The sequence below is a fragment of the Otolemur garnettii genome, unplaced genomic scaffold (assembly GCF_000181295.1).
Source record: "Otolemur garnettii isolate 467f Iridium unplaced genomic scaffold, OtoGar3 scaffold00019, whole genome shotgun sequence".
Lineage (NCBI taxonomy): Eukaryota > Metazoa > Chordata > Mammalia > Primates > Galagidae > Otolemur > Otolemur garnettii.
The window spans coordinates 11,960,420-11,983,483 of record NW_003852414.1 but is presented as its reverse complement, the minus strand read 5'-3'; the positions used below and the strand labels follow the sequence as shown (position 1 = coordinate 11,983,483).

The 23,064-nt window shown below is 36.1% G+C and overlaps 1 protein-coding gene across 1 annotated transcript in view; it reads left to right on the top strand.

The window, feature by feature from the left end:
• Positions 1-23,064, top strand: part of SPAG6 (sperm associated antigen 6) — a 61,311-nt gene that overhangs the window by 23,453 nt on the left and 14,794 nt on the right. Inside the window, exons 5-8 of the mRNA XM_003786761.2 lie at positions 13,447-13,652; positions 14,790-14,963; positions 16,108-16,260; positions 18,801-18,992. Coding sequence (XP_003786809.1) covers positions 13,447-13,652; positions 14,790-14,963; positions 16,108-16,260; positions 18,801-18,992 — 725 coding nt within the window. The remainder of the gene's footprint in view (positions 1-13,446; positions 13,653-14,789; positions 14,964-16,107; positions 16,261-18,800; positions 18,993-23,064) is intronic.

Below are 23,064 nucleotides of genomic sequence, written 5' to 3'. Positions count from 1 at the left end.
GCTCAGTGGATCCTTCCACCTCAGCCTCCCAAGTAGCTGGGACTACAGGCGTGCGCCACAATGCTCAGCTATTTTTTTGTTGCAGTTTGGCCAGGGCCAGGTTTGAACCCGCCATCCTCTGTATGTGGGGCCAGCACCCTACCCACTGAGCCACAGGTACCATTCCCAGCTATTTTTTTTGTTGCATTTGTTTAGTGGGCCCAGGGTTCAGTTGGCCCTGGGTTCAAACCTGCCATCCTCAGTGTGTGTGGCTGGCACTGTAACCACTGGGCTACGAGTGCTGAGCCTTTTTCTTTTTCTTTTCTTTTTTTGAGACAGAGTCTCACTCAGTCACCCTGGGTAGAGTGTCATCATAGCTCACAGCAACCTCAAAGTTTTGGGCTCAAGTGATCCTCTTGCCTCAGCCTCCAGAGTGGCTGGGACTATAGGTGTCCACCCAGACATCTGGCTAATTTTTCTATTTTTAGTAGAGATGGGGGGTTTCGCTCTTGCTCAGGCTGGTCTTGAACTCCTGAGCTCAGAGTCTCCGCCATCTGTCTTGGCCTCCCAGAGTGCTAGGATTACTGGCATGAGCCACTGTGCCTGTCCTATTGTGATTATTTTATGTTTTTATTTCTTGAGATTTTTTTTTTTTTAGTTAGGAACTATTGGTTAATAAATATCTTCTGGGTTTTTGTTTTGTTTTGTTCTTCTGTAGAATATGGATCAACAAAATATAGTCATATAGCCTCAGGTTCCTAAGTCACTCAAGCCTCTAACTTTATATATAAAGCTGGTGATCAATTTCTTTAACAACAACATCATCGTAGTAATTACCAAAAAGAATTTGAGGCACTTATGTATATGTTGCTGTACCTTTCTTACTCTATGAAGTAAAATAAATTGGCTAAGATCTCACCTTTAGGACTTTACAATTTAAGATAGAAAAATGGATACAGATGAGCATAAAAGTCATCCAGACAGCCAGGCATTGTTTAGACACAAATGTAAAATACTATATTAAAAAGTATATATCATGTACTGGGTGATTATACATGGATTAAGTGGAAAATGATTCATGAATTATGTTTTTGTACAGTGGTGAAAGGGGAATCTGTACTTTCTTCTTAAGAACTTTGTTTCATCTAGATAATCACTGAACAGACTTTGGGCATAGAAATACAGATGCATGAAAACTCTCTGCCTCCCAAAATACCTCCTCTACCTGACAGGACTTAAAATTCTTTTGATTTAAGGATTTGTTTTTGGCTTTGTCCAAATACCTGGGGAGAAATGTCACTAAATGTGTGTGTGCTGAGTGGATAAAGGGAAAAATATTTTGTATACCAGGGGTTTAGAAATAAATCATCATGACATGTGTATTGAGTTTGAACAAAATTGTTCCTGGAACTTGGTTTATTTTCCAGTCACTAGTATATGTCTGCCTAACACCTTTTAGATAATGAGGGGAAAAAACACTTTTTTTTTCTTTTGAGACTGAGTCTCATTCTGTCATTCTGGGTACAATGCTACATCATCATCATAGCTCACAGAAACCTCAAACTCTTTGGTTTAAGTGATCCTCTTGCCTTAGCCTCCCCAGTAGTTGGGGCTATAGGCATGCACCACCATGCCCGGCTGGTTTTTTTATTTTTAGTAGAGACAGGGTCTCTTGCTTAGGCTGGTCTTGAGCTTGAGCAATCTACCCACCTCAGACTCCCAGAGTGATAGGATTACAGGCATGAGCCTCTATGCTGAGCCAGGAAAAACACTTTTATTTACATTGAATTTCTAGAAGTATGTTAGACATAATTAATATACTTGACTGAAATTTGTTAAGTACTCCAATTGAGCATTTCATAAACATCTATAAGAGAACTTAGCTATCAGAAGCTCAGGACTTGGTTAGTGTAAGAATTGTACATCATCTTGTCTTACCATAGTTTTTAAAATCCATAGTCTACAAGAAAACAGGAGCTGTATTAATTTTTACCATGGTAGCTGACTGATTTTGCACAGTTAATTTTTTGGTCTGAATTTGCTCTTATTTGTGGTTTAGATGAATAAACCAGCTTGCTTTAAAAGTGTAGAGTAGTTGATTGCATCAAAGGATTTTACTCAAGATAGAACTTCTGGCTTTGAAAAGTTATTAATTATAGCTGTTTAACCATTTGTGCCATAATTAGCCACATACCACTTCTCCATGTCTCTTCTGATCCCACACTACAGTCTTACCAATATGGTGGTTACATGTGACTGTTGCACACTTGAACTGTGGCTAGTGCACTTGAGGAGCTAAATGTTTTATTTTATTTTTAATTAATTTAAATAAAAATTGATACTCAATTACTAGAAAAATTTTAAGTATGATTAGAACAACCATGGGTATGCGAATCTACTTTTCAACTGAAAACTTTTTGAAATCTAGAGATAGATCGAGTATTTCTGATGAAAATTTAGCACTGAATTGAGGCACTGTAAGTGTAAAATATACCCTGGATTCTAAGACTTAGTGTAACAACAACAACAACAACAACAACAAAAAAGTGAACTATCTCATTATATTCTAAAAATTGATTGCATGTTGATTGCATTATATTTCACATACCGTGTTTCCCTGAAAATAAGACCTACCCAAAAAATAAGCCCTAGCAGGATTTCTATGCATTTGTTAAATATAAGCCCTACCCCAATAATAAGACCTAGCCACGCTATGTGTTTCAGTGCAGAGAGGAAGACATCCCCTGAAAAGAAGCCTTAGTGTGTCTTCTTAAAAAATAAATATAAGACAGTGTCTTGTTTTCAGGGAAACATGGCATATTGCATTAAAGTATATTAAAACTCCACCTATTTCTTGTTTGAATGTGACTAATTTTAAATTACATTTACTTCAGTCACATTTCTACTGGCCAGCTTTTATATAGAATTATTATATCTATGCTTTGTGGATATTTGTTTAAAGGCAATATGTAGGTAATGCTGTGATCTCTAAAAGTCATATGTAATATTTATGTTTATTAATCCATGTAAAAAAAATTAGTATAATAAGCCCTAGTTTGGAGTAAGTTAAGGAATATGGAACTAAAAATAGTTTGGGGAAAAGTAAATGATGATTCAACATCTAGCAATTTTTACTGATGTAACAAAAAACACTTGTAACCCCTAAATTTTTTAATTTTCCCCCCTTAAAGTTTTTGAAATAAAAAAAGAAAAAAAAAAGTTTTAGTGAGAAAACTATAACAAAAAACAACTTTCAGCAATTTCTTACTTGATGTAAGAGCTACAATGCAAGATGTATGGAATTACCTGTATCTGATTGGTTTTGACCAACAAAACAAATTTCTTGTGGTTTAATTTAAAAGTATCAAGAACCTCAAAAAATGGCAACACTTTTCCCCTCAGTAATTTCACTGCTGGGCCTGTAATATAAGTAAAATCACACATACACACACAGGTGTATTTATGTACACCTGGGAAATATATGTATATATATTTTTTATTTTTTATTTTTTTAAAGACAGAGTCACAAGCTGTCACCCTGGGTAGAGTACCATGGTGTCACAGCTCATAGCAACCTCCAACTCTTGGGCTTAAGCAATTCTCTTGCCTCAGCCTCCCAAGTAGCTAGAACTACAGGCAGGCACCCACCACAATGCCCAGCTATTTTTTTGTTGTAGTTGTCATTATTATTTGGCAAGGCTGGACTGGATTTGAACCCACCAGCTCCTACACTTGGGAAATATTTATATGTGTGTATATACGTGTCATAGTCAGCCTCTCAGATCCTATGTCCTGGTATTCAGACCCTCATTGACTCCCCTCCCATATTATCCGAGGGCTGGTGTGTGTGATCAGAAGTCATGGTATGTCACTTTCTGAAAACAGGTTATAAAAGATCAGAGCATCTCTCTTGGGCACCCTGTCTCTCTCAGATCACTTGCTATAGGGGAAGCCATCTACCATGTCATGAGGACATTTAAGCAGCCTATAGAAAGGTCCACATGGTGAAGAACTGAGGTTTCCAACAGGCAGCAAAAATTTGAGGCTTCCTAACATCTGAAATAGTACATGAGTGAGCTTGGAAGCACATCTTTCCCCAGTTGTGCCTTCAGATGACTGCAACCCCAGTTGACAATTTGACAATTTCATCTCAGAGTCTAAGCCAAAAACCATCTGCTATGTTGCTCCCAGATTCTGCACCCACAGAAACTGAGATAATAAATGATAAGTGATGTTTTAAGCTGGCTAAGTTTTGGGTAATTTGTTACATAACAATAAGTAACTTATATGTAATCTGAATGCAAAAGAAGTCCATTATAGTATATAACAGTAAGCAATAAGACCAAGCCAAATCAAAAACTAATTAAATGTCCTAAAGTGGGAGACTGGTTAAGTAAATTGTGGCACATTTACTTAGTGGGATATTAGGCAACTGCTATAAACCTTGGCTTAGCTCCAGCCTCAGGAATAAAAGTAGAAGCCCATGAGGGGCTTCAAAGAACCACTCAAGGGGAGACACATCAAGAGCTGCTGAGCAGGGACTGCTTTTATGAAAATACAATGTAAACTTTTTAACATCCCAATATTTGTGTTTACCTTTTCTGTTTTCTTTCTCCCTTGCCTGTTCTTGTAGATTAGAGTATGGCCTTTTACTGTCCAGACTTCTCCCCCAATATGAGTTCCTTGAGGGCAGCAACTTCTTATCTAGCACTAGGTTGGAGCAAAAAATGAATACATTGAAGTCTGTATTGTATTTTGTTTTAAAGCAGAATGCAAGATTTTAGGTAGAGTGAAACCATAATTGTGGTCACAGTGCTATCTAAAGCAAGTGGAAAACAGAAGTATTTTGTAATCATCTAAGTCCAATTATTTTACTCTGTTATCTTCTTTGTTAAAGGGCAGATCCTCTCTAGTTTTGCCTTATTCTAGTCAGCTTAATCTCAGCTGTTAAAAGTCAAATGCTAAATTGGTAGTAGGGGACTTTAAATTTCCTATTGTCTTCCAAGGCCATACCCCAAATCTTTATCTTTTCCCACTTTGTCCATCTCTGGTCATCTCCACTTCTTGGTGTTTCCTTACTGTGTTTTCTAGTTGCTTTTCATACTTGAGCCTTGTAGGAGGTCTGCATCCATCCTGGCTGATTGTACACACTTACAAAAGCCCCATTAACTCCAGATCAAAGGCTTATTTGACTCACTTGACTTTTCTTTTTTTTTGAGACAGAGTCTCACTATGTCACCCTTGGTAGAGTGCTATGAAGTCATAGCTCACAGCAACCTCAAACTCTTGGGCTTAAGTGATTCTCTTGCCTCAGCCTCCCAAGTAGCTGGGACTACAGGTGCCCACCACAATGCCTGGCTATTTTTTTTTGTTGTTGTTATTGCAGTTGTAATTGTTGTTTAACTGGCCCTGGCCAGGTTCAAACCTGCCACCCATGGTGTATGTCACTGGTGCTGTAACCATTGTGCTATGGGCACTGGGCTGACTCATTAGACTTTTATTTATTTATTTATTTTTTGAGACAGCCTCAAGCTGTCCCCCCGGGTAGAGTGTTATGGCATCACAGCTCACAGCAACCTCCAACTCCTGGGCTCAAGCAAGTCTCCTGCCTCAGCCTCCCAAGTAGCTGGGACTACAGGTGCCCACCACAACACCCGGCTATTTTTTGGTTGCAGCCATCATTGTTGTTTGGCGAGCCCGGGCTGGATTCGAACCTGCCACCTTAGGTGTATGTGGCTGGCGCCTTAGCCACTTGAGCCACAAGTGCCGAGCCTCATTTGACTTTTTAAAGAAACCAGAATTATTTCACCTGAAAGCAAATCTGTGTATGTATGTATGTATGTATGTTTAAACTCTCAAACACTCAACCCATGTGTTAGAGTTAAATCAGTGGTCCTAAAGATTGGATGGAGGGAAGCAGGGTAGAAATGATAAGATTAGGAAAAATGACATCTGTATGTGTGTTGGGGATAGGAGGGAGAACTAGGAATCACATATAAGACCTTTTCATTACAATATGCAAATTCCCTCGTCATTCTTATCTTCCTTACTTCTTTTTTTTTTTTTCATTAATGCACTTCTGGGGTACAGTGTGGGGTTTTCACTATCTTCCTTACTTCTAACCTACACCCAGTGATGCCAGTCCTTCAGCTCAGAATTATAGCTACAATGAGTTATTATATCTGTGGAAAGATGTTGCCGCTCTTAGTGCTTCCAAAGTTAGATTATAAAAGACTGAAGCTTTTGTCTCTTTTTGATCCCCCACTTTGGGAGAAGCCTCTTCATGAGCAGCCTGTGAAGAGGCTCATATTTTGACGTTCTGAAAAGTCCTCCTAATACTCCCACAAGTGTGCTCAGCAGCAAATTTTTGGGTGACTGCAGCCTTGGCTAACACCTAGATTGTAGCCCAGTGAGAGTCCCTGAGCCTGGACCACCCAGCTAAGCCACTTCCGGATTTCTGACCTGAAGAAATTGTGAGATAAATGTTTGCTGTTTAAAGTGTTTGAGATCAGCCTGAGCAAGAGTGAGACCCTGTATCCACAAATGACCGGGTATTGTGGTGGGCATCTGTAATCCCAGCTACTTGGGAGGCTGAGGCAAAAGGATCACTTGAGCCTAAGAGTTTGAGGTTGCTGTGAGCTAAAAAAAAAAAGGAAAAAAAAGCTACTCAGTTTGGTGTGATTTGTTACATAGCATTAGTTTTAAACAGCTGGATTAGATTGAAAACTGAACAAATTTTCTTTTACTTTAGAAGTACTATTACTAAAACCATTGTGAAATATGGCCAGTAAATAACCAGCTTTGGTAATTACTGTACCATATATTCTTTTAGTATAATTTCACCCTATAATGAAAAATTTGGTTGATGGATGACTATTAATCATATATAAGATTAATACTACAAATCATAAGTGGCAGCCAATTTAAAACATTTACAAGTTTTTTAAAAACTTGCTTTATTTCAAAAAGGTTTTGAAGTGATACAGGTATATTTTTATGGCAAGATGCAAAACCCAGCCAATCTTTGAACTGATAAATAGTGCCACTTAATTGCAAAGAAATGATTCATTTGTGATTTTCTTGTATTTATTAATGGAACAAATAAAATATAACTTTTATAGAACTTAGAAACAGAGTTAAAAGCACTGTTAGAAAAAAATAAGTTAAAAAGCTGCAAATTTGAAAGAAATTAGAGTTCCAAAGGCGCTTTTGAATTAGTGTGATGGACAGGAAGTTTTTCTTTTTCCCTCTCTCTTCCTATGTTCTTTTTGGAGAATGTCTTCATTTTAAATTCTTTTTATGAGCTCTCATGATCACTTAAGTTTACTCAAATTCTTCTCTCCTACATCTCTGTTATGAGCTGAAAAATTGGGTATCATATGTTTAGATTAATCCTTTTCTTTGTAAGCCAGTTTTTTGGTTTTCATCAATTTCTGAGAATTCTCTGAATTTTCTTATGTAATCATTATAATGGTTCTTTCTTTCTGACCCCAAACATGACTTCATAATTAAAAGTAGAGGGAACATTGACGTTCCATATCCAGAAAGCCTCCCCAAGGGGGGTCAAATTAGAGAGTGTAAGATTTAAGCCTGAAGTTGTCAGGCTTACACAGGCCCACAGATGGATGTGTTTTGTTTGGCCATCACTATGTTGTCTCACACAGTGTCCTTTAAAAAAAGTTGCCAACACTTAAAAACCAGACAATTTCACGTTAAAAAAGGTTTTAACAACAGTAGGCATATATTCCTACAAGGATATTGGGCTGAAGCCAAATAACTGCTGCCCTTGCAGATGGGGCCTCAACTTCTCTACTTCACTACTGCTTCCTCACTTCCTGTTGTTTGTTTGTTTGAGACAGAATCTCAAGCTGTTGCCCTGGGTAGAGTGCTGTTGTGTCACAGTTTACAGCAACCTCAAACTCTTGGGCTTAAGTGATTCTCTTGCCTCAGCCTCCCAAGTAGCTGCAACTACAGGCACCCACCACAATGCCTGGTATTTTTTTGTTGTAGTTGTCATTGTTTTTTTTACCCGGCCTGGGCTAGGTTTGAACCTGCCAGCCTTGGTGTAGTGTGTCCTACCCACTGAGCTACTTGTTAATGTATATGTTAATAATTCTTCAAAGAAGAATAATTACATACTCTTTTCTAATGTTTTATATAAGGAGGAATACATTCTACCATTTTTTAAATAAACTTTCTTCTATATTGAGAAATAAGCTAAAAATTTTATGTATGTAATGTTAGTACAATTAGTCCAGCAGTATTTCTGTGTGTGGACAAGAGCTATGTATATACATATTTCCTTATTTATTTAAAAAAAATTGAAGAAGAAAACTTGGCAAATGAAGAAAAACATAGCACCAATAGTATATATAACATCAACCTAGTATAAATGCTATTAGTATATTGGCATAACATGTAGACCTTTTTCTTTGCCTTTTTTTTTTTGCATTTGTTTCTTGGACTAGAGTACAGTGGCATCATAACTCACTGCAACCTCAAACTCCTGGGCTCAAGCAGTCCTCCTGCCTCAACTGTCCAAGTAGCTGAGACCACAGGCAGGCACCACCATGTCTGACTAATTTCTCTCTCTCTCTCTATATATATATATATATAATATATATTTATACAGTTAGGGTCTCGCTCTTGCTCAGACTGGTCTCAAATTCCTGGCCTCAAGGAATCCTCCTGCCTTGGCCTCCCAAAATTCTAGGATTACAGGCTTGAGCCACTGCTCCTGGCCCTCTTTGCATTTTTAAACATAGTTATAACCACTTTTTAAATTTGCTTATTATCTCAAAGTATATATGATTTTGTCACATGTTATTGCCATAACAGAATATACATTTTTTAAAAAATTTAGAACATTCTCTTAAAATTTAGGATGAAGCAATTTTATTTTCAGGTACTGAAGATAAGTTTCTTGGTTCACTGCTTTTTTTGGTCACCTTTTCATGAGCATCTAAGCCTGAGCATATCTGTCTTTGATTTTATAATTAATTGAACAATTGAAAACTCATTTCCAAATTATGAGAGGCCAGACATGGTGGCTCATGCCTGTAATCCTAGCACTCTGGGAAGCTGAGGCGGGTAGATTGCCCTGAGCTCAGAGGTTCAAGACCAGCCTGAGCCAGAGTGAGATGCCGTCTCTACAAAGAAAGCTGGGTGTTGTGGCAGGTGCCTGTAGTCCCAGCTACTTGGGAGGCTGAGGCAAGAGAATCACTTAAGCCCAAGAGTTGGAGGTTGCTGTGATGATGCCACAGCAGTCTACTGAGGGCCACAAAGCGAGACTCTGTCTCAATAAAATAAATAAATAAATAAAAGAAAATTAAAAAAATAAACTTCAAACTAAGATAATTGAAAGCAAAATTCAAAAAAATGAACTCAGATTTGTCCTATGTGAAGCAATTTTTAGATATGCAAAATTTTGTATATATTTTGGTTACTACTGCTTTTTCTTAGTGTAGAAAAGTATAGGAAGAAAAGAGAAGGAATTTGGGAAGCATTTCCTGAAGGAACACCCCTGTAATACCTTTTCCCAGGACACTCGGCAGACTTGACTCCTGGTTCTGCTCTATACAGTTTTTTCCTTTCTTAAAATGTGTATACATTTTTTTGGCACCCTCTGTGTGTATGTACACTAGGCACAAGAAAGGAAAGACTTATATCAGGATGTTTTTAGCCACAAGTTACAGAATATCAACTACAAGTGGCTTAAACAATAAAGAAATTTTTTATTTCACATGACACAAAGTTCAGAGTCAGAGCAATTCCAGAGTTGGTCATGCAGCTGAATAGTGTCATGGAGGACCCAGATGTTTTGCATTTTTGTTCTCAGCCATCCCCAGCATATTGGTGATTTCTTCCATTATAGTTACAAGATGGATATAGGAGTTCCAGATGTTTTTTGCTAATAGAACCACGTCCAACAAAGAATAGGTGGTGTTTTCTCCTGTGTATCTGTTTATTACAGAGAAAAACCCTTCACAGTTGGTTCTGGCTCACTTCCACTCAGGTCCCTTTGGCTAGGATTGGTTTACAAGCCCATGTCCTAGCCAACAAAGGCTATTGGATAGACACCAACGTGACCGGGCACAAAAACACCAGAGGAAGCAATAGGAAGAAGGAGAAAGATACGTCATAGAAAAAAGAACAATGATAGAGCTAGGATGATGTGTGTGGACTGTAGTGTGGTGTGCATTTTTTAGGCCTATTGTATTCTCACCTGTACATATATTCCCTTATAGCTAATATATGTATGATGCCAGTATCACTTATTAGTATTAATGTATTAAATATTATTTCTAAGCAACAATGCATGCTATTCTAGAACAAATCCTCGTTTTGTAGGACCATATACATTTGGAGATGTAAAATATATGAAATTGCAAGTACAAAATTGCTAGGCCCAGGTTAGGCCCTTGGAAACTTCATTACTGTCACAGCAAATCTCTTATCCAGTGTCATCTTAGCCTTCCCTCACTACTCTAGAGAGAACAGAAAACAGCTTAGGATGTGATTGGGTAAGTCAGAATAGAATTTGCTTTATTATTAACATATATAATATCTGGGGAAGGAAGATATGACACTCGAACAATTATTCAAGGAAAAGTTCAAATGTATGGGAATTATAAAGATAGATAACAGATTCTTTTACAAAAGAACTTGAATTTTTGTTAGTAGCACTTTTAAACTGTAGTTTACTGCATATTCTTTACTCTTAGAAAATGTGTATAAAAGTGAAAAATGTATGAGTAGATGAACTAATCCTTACAAATCTCTTGGAAAAAAATGTCCAGTCCAATACCTATATGAGGTCAGATAATTAAGTTTGCAAACTCATCCTAGAAAAAGTGCTGAATATCACTAGTCACCTCTGAGGTACTCCCCTTGGGAAGCTATGCACCAATGTCACCTCCTAGCCCATCCATCAAAACACTTTTTTTTTTGAGACAGAGTCCCACTGTTTACCCTCAGTAGGGTGCCATGTCATCATCATAGCTCACAGCAACCTCCAACTCTTGGGCTTAAGCAGTTCTCTTGCCTCAGCCTCCCAAGTAGCTGGAACTACAGGTGCCCAGCACAATGCCTGGCTATTTTTTTGTTGCAGTTGTCATTGTTTAGCTGGCCTGGGCTGGGTTCCAACCTGCCAGCCTCCATGCATGTGGCCAGCGCCATAACACTGTGCTATGGGTGCCGAGCCATCATCAAAGCACTTTTTTTGTTTTGTTTTGTTTGTTTTTTGAGACAGCCTCAAGCTATCACCCTGGGTAGAGTGCTGTGGCATCACAGCTCACAGCAACCTCCAGCTCCTGGGCTTAAGTGATACTCTTACCTCAGCCTCCCAAGTAACTTGGACTACAGGCACCCACCACAATATCTGGCTATTTTTTGTCTGTAGTTGTCATTGTTTGGCAGGCCCTGGCCAGATTTGAACCTGCCAGCTCTGGTGTATGTGGCTGGCCCCTTAGCTGCTTGAGCTATATAGGCGCCAAGCCTCAAAGCACTTTTTATAGGATTAGTTTGGCAACTTACTTGCCAACCCTCATACAGTGATAGCTCTGATGGCCATTCCAGAAAAAGAGTTCCAAAATTGCTTTGAAGGGTGGACTGCGTGCTGGTTTGGATGCATAGCTTCCCAAGAGGAGTACCTCAAAGGTGACCATAGTGATATTCAGCAATGAGGTATGTAGTACTTTTTCTAGGATGAGTTTGGAAACTTAATTGTGTAACCTAATATAGTTTAGGTGCGCTTAAACAGATACATATAAAGTTGTTAACATAAGACACCATATAATTTGGATCAAATTGAATTCTGAAGTAATATGTTAATAATTAATAAAAAATATTAGTATATTTAGAAATTACATGTAACACTTTGTACTTCCCATTTCCTTTGAGTCAGTGAGGAGGTGAAGTGCAGGTAGAGAAACGGATCACCTGTTTCACCTGCTGTCTTATTGGTCTTTAGGCCATTGCAGTGGCATCCCAGAGACTTCTGAGGAACTTGTTATATTGCTAGGTTGATCCTCCCCTCTTGCTATTATTGCCTTCTTTTTCAAAAATGCCATTCTTGAGATTACATATGAATTTCCCATTGCATGCCACATTTCACACTAGGTCTTGAAAATTGAAATATACATTTGCTGATGAATATAGTGTTAATTTGCAGAAGTGTGTCATCAGCACCAGAGTTGAATGAACCTGGTACATGATAGCCTTCTATTAATACTTGTTTAATGAAGGAATGAATCAATAGTTTATACGATATTGGGACTTCTAGGATAATTATGATAATTTAAGGAAAAAATGGACCCAAACTTGTACTTGCTAGCATTTTCCTTTAGAAAACATATTACCAATATTTTGAAAAATTAAAGTAGTATTTTTATTAAAAACTAAGTGATTATAAAAGCAATCCATGTAAACAAAAGCATTTGTACCCCCTTAATATTTTGAAATTTTAAAAAAGAAAGTGATATGCTGAATAGGTGTCTTAGCTTAACAATTAAGATATTTATACTTTGCTAAGGTACTATAAATTTGGGGAAATAAGGATATAAATTGAAAGGAAGAGATTGTAGAAATGGGTGTATGTGATTCAGTAAGAGGAGCTATGAGCACAATGATAGAATTTGTAACTGTGTGTGGTGAATGTGCTTTTCAAAAGGCAATTTGGCATCTATGGTTCTGCCTGCCTGTCTCCCATTTTCCATAATTTAAAAGGTGTTATTTTTATAGCTGTTATTTTTGGACATATAAGGAAATCAACATGTTTTATGTATTCAAAAGATATTTACTTGATTTCTCTCATGTAACATGGTTAAAATAAACTTATTCCTTTTTCTAAACATTAACATTTATGTATAAAAGTACTGATAAGTTGTAGATCTCATTTTAAAAGTGTTTTTATGTATATATGGTGAAAATGCAGCTTTTTGTTTTGTGTAAAGTTTTTAAAAAATATTTTAAAACCATTTACAAGATTAAAGGAATTTAAAAATCAACATTATTGGCACAAGACTCATGTTAATGTTTACTCACGTAAATAGCACAAAATACTGCCTAATTAGTGTGGTTGGTAAATTTTTGGTACTTTAATTTTCTCTGTTATTGTAAACCATGCATAAAATGCTTGCCTATTGAGAAGTGCAGAATTGTCAGAGCTTAAACAGCTGACATCTGCTTACTCTCTTAAAAAAAAAAAAAAGAATAACAAGCCATTTCAGCCTAATCTACCTCAAATGTGTTCATGTAAATGGAGGTCCGTCTATTGACCTGTGTTCTTTTCAGCTCAGGATTGGTCCACATGGTTTATGAAACCAGGAAGGCTGATTTGAAATGCAGATGTTGAGAGAATGAAGTACACCCTCCCCTTTTTTCTTTGCTGTATCTGTCAGGGTGAAAAATGGCTTGCACAAGGGTCGGTCACCCATACTCACTTAATTACTTTTCTTGGACCCACAGAACTGTCACAAGCTGTGGTGGATGCGGGCGCTGTTCCTCTTTTAGTACTCTGTATCCAGGAGCCAGAAATTGCTTTGAAAAGGATTGCTGCTTCGGCCCTCAGTGATATTTCAAAGCATTCTCCAGAGTTAGCACAGACAGTAGTGGATGCAGGGGCTATTGCTCATTTAGCCCAGATGATCCTCAACCCTGACGCTAAATTGAAGGTATTTAAAAGTAAGGTTAAAAAAAAAAGAAAAAGAAACAATCTAGCCTTCTTACAATGTAAGAAAATGGAAATGTATGTAGATTAATATTACACATCTAAAAACAATTAGTAAATTATTATTAAAAAAGATCTAAGTATATTGTTTATTTAGTATTTTAATATGTGAAAACAATGCTGTAAGGATTAACCAATAAAAATGTTATTGAGGAAACGGTGCAGTCTTGAAGATTAGAAGTAACATCAATGTTAACATTAATAATTAAAATAAGGAATAACATAATGATCAAATCTCAGGCTAGGAAAGGAACTAAATGTTTTCTAACCTACCACTATAATATTTAAGTTTCTTGTGAAAACTGCCATATTTATGTTAGTCTTTTTCACAACTTTCTTTTTTTTTTTTTTTTTTTGAAACGGAGCCTCAAGCTGTGCCCCTGGGCAGAGTGCCATGGCATTACAGCTCACAGCAACCTCCAACTCCTGGGCTCAAGCAAGTCTCCTGCCTCAGCCTCCCAAGTCCCTGGGACCACAGGCGCCCACCACAACGCCTGGCTATTTTTTGGTTGCAGCCATCATTGTTGTTTGGCGGGCCCGGGCTGGGGATTTGAACCCGCCACCTTAGGTGTATGTGGCTGGCGCCTTAGCCGCTTGAGCCACAGGCGCCGAGCCTCACAACTTTCTAAAATCTGATTTGCAGTTAATAATCACTAGTTATATCTTATGTTCTATAAAGTTTTAAAATTGTTCATGTTAGCTAAGCAATGAAAAGTTCTTTGAAATAACACTGAGATGCAAAAAAATAAGATATTAATTCTGCTTGATCATTTTGTAATAAATTATCACATGTATTATAATTAACAATTTAAGTATCATATAATTAAATGGTATTAATCCGAAGGTCATATTATTTAATCATCTGTAATAGAATTTTAAAAGTCAATTGAGAACTAATTTGGAAATTTGGAAATTTTAAAACATTGAATAAGACTAGGATGTGAGTGTCTTAAGACTTAGAAATCTTATGTTAGATATGTAGTTCTTTAAATGAATTTGAGTACATATGAAAGTGTTTACATCATATATGAGCTCTGTAGTGGACTCTACATTATGTTTTATTTTGTTTTTTGCTTAACAGCGTCAGGTTCTTTCCGCTCTCAGTCAGGTTGCAAAACATTCTGTGGATTTGGCAGAAATGGTCGTTGAAGCAGAGATTTTTCCAGTTGTACTTACCTGTCTGAAGGACAAAGATGAATACGTGAAGAAAAACGCTTCGACTTTAATTAGAGAGGTTGCAAAGCATACACCTGAGGTGAAAATAAAACACTTCAAGATACAATAATATATAGTAGTTCGTTTTAGTTTTTAAATAAAATATCAGTTTGTTTATGGAGTCCAGGGTTTGTGCCGCCTGATCTAGGTAGGTTGAGGATTCTTACTCTCACCACTATTGACATTTTGGACTAGGTATTTCTTCATTGTTGTGAGCTATCTTGTATATCGTAGAAATAGATGTTTAGCAGCACCCTAGCCTCTGTCCACTAGATGCCAATAGCATCCCTCTCCCCCAGGTGGTGACAACCAAACACATTTCTGTGCACTGTCAAATGTTCCCCCAGGAAGCACAATAGCCCTCAGTTAGGAACCACCATTATATTAATGGAGTTTAAGTTTGAAATCTCAGTTTCTAAACATTTCTAGCTTTCCCCTTCTAGAATATGGGGACTGTGGCCTTTGCCATCCTTACCATTTTATGTCAACTGGGAGTAGTGAGATTGATATTATACTCCAGGTTGGGAAAGACCAGAAAGATCCTGTGGCCTAGTCTGAGCACTGTTGTAATAGCTGCTCTGAGTTCTTAAATGGGAAAAAAATAGAGACAAAACAAACCTGTGTTGATTCTGAAGTTGTATCTCTTTTCTGTGTACAAGACTAATCAATTTTCATTTCATTCAAGTCCTCATTCTTTACTTCACCTAATATCTTTATTTGGTTGAAATTTTTCAAAATTGAAGTACACTCAGCTAGTGACCATTAGTAGCAAAGGGGGAATAATTATTTTAAAATATTTCAAGTGTGACATTGTCTTTCAACATTCAGTGATTAATCTGCATTATACTTGGGGTTTCAGTAGTTAGCTAGTTATGAACTAGCCTTAGGCTTAGTGTCTAGGTGAGGAATTTTGACATCCATTATAGTAGGGATAAAAGTTGTGCCATCAGTGCATCAAAAATTGAGCCACAGAGTAAAGCTCTTCACAGTATATTTTGGCATTTAAAATAGCAGGATTATTATAGTAGTATATTTTTTTGATAAATGTAATAATTTCCACCAAATGATATTTTAATTTTACCGGTTATTTTTAGGTTCTAAGTAAAGTGAGACAATGCTAAACTAACAGTGAAAGGTCATGTTATGCTTGATGGTCCTGATTAGCTCTCATTCTTTTCTCTTAGCTTTCACAGCTGATAGTTAACGCAGGAGGAGTTGCTGCTGTGATTGATTGTATCGGGTCCTGCAAGGGGAATATAAGGTTGCCTGGCATCATGATGCTTGGTTACGTGGCAGCTCATTCTGAGAACCTAGCGATGGCAGTGATCATTTCCAAGGTTTGTTCTTGCTTCATTTTTTTCTAGTTATTGCAGGAAGATATTCCAAGACAGAACCACAAATTAATAGTCTCCCACAGAATATAAAATATAACTAAGCAGGGCAAAAAAATTACCTAAATTTTTTTTGATTATATCAGTGCTTATTTATAGGTTTCCCAAAACAATCCTTGAAAAGTAAACTTTAGGTTACAAGAAGTTTGAAGTTTAAAGTTTTATTAAGTGTTTAATTAAAATATGAACTCTTTTGAGTATTATTTAATAGTATTGGGTGTCCATAAAGTTCGTGTGCAATTTTAAATGGCTACCCTGTATTATCTGTATTTACATATTATTTGTATCATGAAGGATTAATTGCACATATTTATAAACATGTAAAACATACTTTGGTTAAAAACAACTGTGATAAACGACATGCCAGGTAGTCATTTTCACTAATCTCAGAGGTCTATACATTACCTCCTTTCTGGTCATGTGGGTAGGACATGATGATGGTTAAGACCATCCCTTTTTATCCATTTTCTCTTCTTCAGTTTTCACAAACTAATTTCTCTTCTTAGATATACGCAATTCAGAACACACATCAGAAAGCAGTGTTTTTGTTTACTTGCTCTAGGGATTTTGCCTTATCTAAATTCATAACTTCCTACAAACCTATGACATAGTGCAGCCCTAACACATAGTAGGTGCTCCCAAAATATATGTCAAAGAGTAAATCCTCATTTCCTGAAGAATGCTTAGAAGGCTGTGTATTTGGTGACCCTCTGGGGTTTGGATTTCTTATCAGCATAGAAAACCTCCTGCTCATGTTAAACAGAAATGGGGAGGGTTTTTTTATCCCTTGCTAATCTTCAGAATAAAAAGGAGGCTCAGATCTTTATTTTCTTCCTATTCTATGATAATTCTTTGCTTCACTCCCTTTATCCTGCTCTTTTCCTTTGTTCTTCCATTATCACAGACTGTCATAGTGACTAAAGCAGCAGTGTACTTTCTGAAGGGCCACTGTAAGGGTGTTACCAGATTTTTGATCTGGGGTTATTTTGTAGATAGTCAGAAAGCTTATGAATAGGAAGAATGATGAAAGAAGAGATTCTTTTTTGCTCCCTACGTTTCTTCCTAGACTAACCAGGAAGCTTTACCCTTCTTTGGTGCAAGGTTGCTACTGGCCTCTCCACTTGGTTTGTTTTTCAGAAAACTGGAAATCAAGGTGGCTTGCAGAAGTTTGAGGCAAACCACACAGTACTGTAGCACTCTCTCCTATTCCTGTATGGTACTATAAGGGCTAATAATAATGCCTTATGTTTAAATAATACTTTATACTTTTGGAAGCACATTTACATTCTGTTTATGCTGGTATTCACAACTGAGGCCAGCAAGTCAGATTTTTGGGGATGAGGTAGAGGGGCTTGTTCACTCCTCAAGCTTCATTCTGTTACATGCTGGGCTTTCTGGAAAGTTGCTTCATTCTGAAGACAGGTATGACCTTTTGTATTGGCAGACATACATTTCTAGTTGTAGGAAAGAAGCCAATGAAGAAATATGGCAGCTCTCTTAAGGAATTTGTCTTAATAATCAAATTAAAAGGTAGAGAAAGAAAGTATATGTGATGACTTTGGCCTTTGCTAGTACTGACATACTAAACTTAATGTGATTATTATAGTCTCAAATTTGTTAGAAAATTATGCCTACACAGCATCTGGAATTAGAATTTTATTTAGTTATTTGTTTCTTCCTTGAGTAGAGAAACACGATATATTTGAGGCCTTCTAGTTAATCCTATTTTTATTATTTAGATGCAATTGAAGCCTAAAGATGCAAAATGTAATCACATGCTATCTGTGTAACAAAAATAATTATTCCTACTTTGGCATTCAACCAGGTTAAAATGGACAAAACTATAGTTTAAAAGTTGACCAAAATTAATGGAATATTATGTACTGTTTCAAGAAAGGAGTTTATTGAATATATTTCATCTAAAAGACACCTAGGATTCTTACTCGTTTATTTGATTTTGAATCTGTACTTATTTTGTAGTTATCTGTATTTATTTGATTTTGAATCTGTAGTTATTTTGTAGTTATCTGTATTTATTTGATTTTGAATCTATAGTATTTTGTTTTCAGACTTGTTATACTTCATGAAAAGATACTTTCTTAGAATAAATAAATTGACTTTTTAAAAAAGGAGAATAAAATATTTTAAAATCCTAAATATTTTTATTTTGTCACAGTGGAATCTGGCTTTGGCTGTTTCCTAGTCTGTGACAGCTGTTGTTTAGTTAAATGCCTTTTATTTGGGGGGTAAAAGCTAGTAGAGATCTTCTTACTTTGGTTGGATTGTTACAGATAATTAAGGTAATTTAGTTCTAGTCATTTTATTGACTTAAGAAATGACAGCCCCTGTGATGTGCTCGTTTATTGAACCATTTAAGGGAAAAAGGATCAAGGCTGAAATGATTTCTTCTAATGTTTGAGAGACATGGAAGTCTCTTTAATCCTGCTCTAGATTCATAACACTTGCTCTTTTGATCAACGATGCAGGGTGTACCCCAGTTGTCAATCTGCTTGTCAGAAGAACCAGAAGACCATATTAAGGCTGCTGCTGCTTGGGCCTTAGGACAGATTGGGAGACACACTCCTGAACATGCACGAGCTGTTGCCGTCACAAATACTTTGCCAGTTCTGCTTTCTTTGTACATGTCAGCAGAAAGTTCTGAAGATCTTCAAATAAAAGTAAGTATTTAATTCCTGTTCTGTGAAGATTTGTTAATTTTGACTTATTCTTTATATAATTTTAAATATTTGAACTTTTATTATGCACAATATTGTTGTTATGGGTGAAGAAATACAAACTTATTAGAAGAATTGAAGTCACTCTTCTTTGAAATTTGGCTTCCTTTGGTCCTAAAAATCTGTAATGTATTTAAAGAAAGTAATCTTTATAGGTGCAAAGTCATTTTTAAAATGAATGTCTGGCTATTGTATTCTATATTCCTGTTGACTTTTCTTATGGTATTGAAGAATAATAGAATTTATGAGCTGGAATTTTCTGGAGATACCTGTAGTCCATTTTACATTAAAAAATTGAGTCCAAAAGAATTTAAGGTATTTTTTAAAGGTATAATGTAATTAGCCAGAGGGTATTCCTGAAGCATAATTCAGCTCTTTCAACACCAGGCTGTCTGGTCTTTTAATTATGTGTCTGATATTTGTTCCCCCAAAACAATTATTTCATAGTTTTTACTGGGAAATCATGTAGCTTTTTGAAAACAGCTTGTAGAATTGACTTGGATTGAGAAAAGTACACAGAAAAGATGGTAATTCAAAATAAAATTAATAACAGTAAATTAAATTACATTTTAATTTAATTAAAATGGTAAATTAACAAATATGAAAACATATTTGCTGAAACATAATTTTAGGTGGTATAATGTGGCAGGAAGTATACTTGAACTATATAGTAGTTGAAGAACTCTGAAAGTCATGTAAAATTAATCATTTACTTGCACTTATTTCATATCAAATAAAGGACCTGCCCTGCACACCCCCTCACAGTAATCTGGGCCAGGTTCTTGGCAGTGGCCTGGGGGTGTGAGCTCTGCTTTCTGGCCTCATTCCCTAGGTGACATATAAATTTTATAAAAGTGAATTTATGTGTGTTTAGTTATGTTTACATGTTTTTCCCTTTACAGATTCATTGAGAGAAGTTGATTTCTAACATGAACATTTTTTCATTTTTGTAAGACTGTCTAGCAAAGCAGTGATTGATTATAGATTTAGAGCACCCTCACACGTCTCCAGTGTTAAGTGCATTTCTTGGCAACTGACAGTGTGCTCTCTAAAGCCTTTTCTCATTGAATAGGTCTCTGACTGGTTTTACTTTCTGGTGAAAAACCAAAACTCTGTTTCCAGTTTTCAGTTGCCCAAGTATAGCTGATTTACATACAGAAAGGTGCTAAAAAATGTATACACATTTTAAAACAGGAAAAAATTGTATTAAATTTGTAATACTTAAGTCACATTTAACTTCTACAATTGTAAGAGGTACTCAGTGAACATGACTTGTGTTCATGTATCATTTGTTATTGGCATATGTTGAGTATTACAATTTTAATAGTGTTTTCCTTTCTTAAAATGTATATACATTTTTGGCACCCTCTTTATAACCTATATATATATTCCTCTTTTGACTTCATATTTCTTTCATCTATTATCATTACCATCTTTCTCCTCCTCTTTTCTCTCTGCCCAGCCTCCTGAGCTTTCTCTCCTTCCTTTTGTCCTCTCCTCACTTCCCATCCTCTTCCTGTCTCCAGTGATCCCATGGTTCCCTGTCTTCTCTGTAGGCATAAGCTGTGTCTAGGCTATAATAATAACTCTGTTCAATTTGGAGATTACTGACATATCAATTCTTAAAACAATTACTATCCTTTCAGATTTCTATATTTAACAACTTCTATTTTTAAGTATTAGAAATAAAGTAATGCATGAGCTAGAGCCTGAATATCAATAGTGGACTCATTAATAATTACAACTTGATTAACTCTTGCAAATAGTTCCTTAGGTAGCACTATATGCTTTTTATATGCTACTAAGTTTATGCAACTTGTTTTTTTATGACTTATTATGTTATCTTATATACATATCAGATTAAAATAATTTTGAAAACTTTGAAGATAATTTAAAAAAAACTAAAACAAAAAAAAAGGTGTGTTTCAGGTTCACAAAGATGCTTCTATTACGTTAGCTAATAGAAATTAAGTTTCTTCATTAAGTAGTAAATTAAAGATCTCACTTTTTATCAATCATTATCCTATCAGCAATCTTCCCAAGACTTGAAGTCAATTCAGATATTTTCTTATTGTAGGGACTTGATCATTTTTCTTTCACAAGGTCTCTTCAATTTTATCAATTTTTGTCGGTTTAAAGACTTTAGAATGGAAGTCCATTCAAGCCTATTTGATTTGACACTATCTTAGTAGGGAAAAGTGTACCCAAGAGTATCAAGAACTATCTAATGGCATTTCTTACTTGTTACTCTGGCAGCTTTCAAATTATAAGGCCATGTTGAAGTTTCTTTTGTCCCAAAGTTATGTCAGCTTCTGTAAGCATCCTCTAATTGGTTCTCATCTGGGAGAACCAGTACATAGCTTCTTGGAATTTCTTTCATGTTTTCTCTGAAGAAATGTCTATTCAGATCCTTTGCTCATTTTAAACTAGGTTATTTACTTTTTTACTGAGTTATAAGATATTTTTGTATATTCTGGATATAGATTCTTATCTGATATATGATTGTATTTTTTTCCCATTTTATGGGTTGTCTTACTCTTTGCTCCTATGTAATTTAATACCTTAATAAAAACTAAAAAAAAAATTATCTAATAAGCTTACCTACATATACAGGGGTGCCAAAAAATGTATACAAAGTTTAAGAAAGGAAATAAATTTATTAAAACTATAATAATATATACTGATAGCAAAAGATGAATATAAATCATGCTGGACACCTAATTGCAGAAGTCAAATATGACTTGAGTATTTTATTACAAAATTCTCAGGAATTCACATATACACATACTAGGGCTAATAAGAGTTTAACAAAGTCATAAGAGACAAGATTAATATACAAAAATCAATTGAATTTCCATATATTAATAATAAACACTTCAAATATGAAATTAAGAAAACAGTTGTATTCATGTTACATCAAAAAGAATTAAACAAATAGAAGTAAAAGTAACAAAAGAAGCATAAGGGCTCGGCACCTGTAGCTCAAGTGGCCAGGGCACCAGCTGGCATCCACCAGAGCTGGCAGTTTGAATCCAGCCCAGGCCTGCCAAACAACAGTGATAACTACAACCAAACAATAGCCGGGTGTTGTGGTGGGCACCTGTAGTCTCAGCTACTTGGTAGGTTGAGGCAAGAGAATCGCTTAAGCCCAAGAGTTTGAGGTTGCTGTGAGTTGTGACGCCATAGTACTCTACCCAGGGCGACAGCTTGAGACCTGGTCTCAAAAAAAAAAAAGAAGTGTAAGATTTATATAATGAAAACCCTAAAACATTGCAAAAAAAGTTAAAGAACATAGGAATAAATGAAGAGGCTTTCTATGTTCGTGCACTGGAAGACTGAATATTGTTAAGATGTTAATACTTCAAATTTGTCTATACATTCGACAGAATCTTTATCAAAATCAGAGCTGGATTCCCTCCCCCTCCCTCGGAAATTGAGAAGTTCGTTGTAAGTTTATGTGGAAATGAAAAGAATCTAGACTAGCAAAACAATCTTGAAAAAGGACTTACCCTGCCCAATTTCAAAACATACCACAAGGCCACAGTATCAAAATAATGCAGTACTCACTTACAGAAAGCCACACATATCAATGGAATTGAGAATCTGAAATAAACCCTTTTATGGTCAATTGATTTTTCACAAAGATGCCAAGGCAATTTAATGCGGAAAGAACAGTCTTTCAACAAATGGTACAGAGATAATTGTATCCTGGGGCAAAACTATTTGGACCCTTATCCTATGCCATACACCAGAGTTAAATAAAAATTGAACATAGATCTAAATATAAATTCTGTGAGTATAAACTATTAGAAAAAACATAGGAGTCATTATTTGTGACCAGACAATGATTTCTTAGATATGACATGTAAAGCATAAGTGATTAAAAAATTGACACATTGGCTCGGCGCCTATAGCTCAACCGGCTAGGGCGCCAGCCACGTACACCTAAGGTGGTGGGTTCGAATCCCCAGCCCGGACCCGCCAAACAACAATGACGGCTGCAACCAAAAAATAG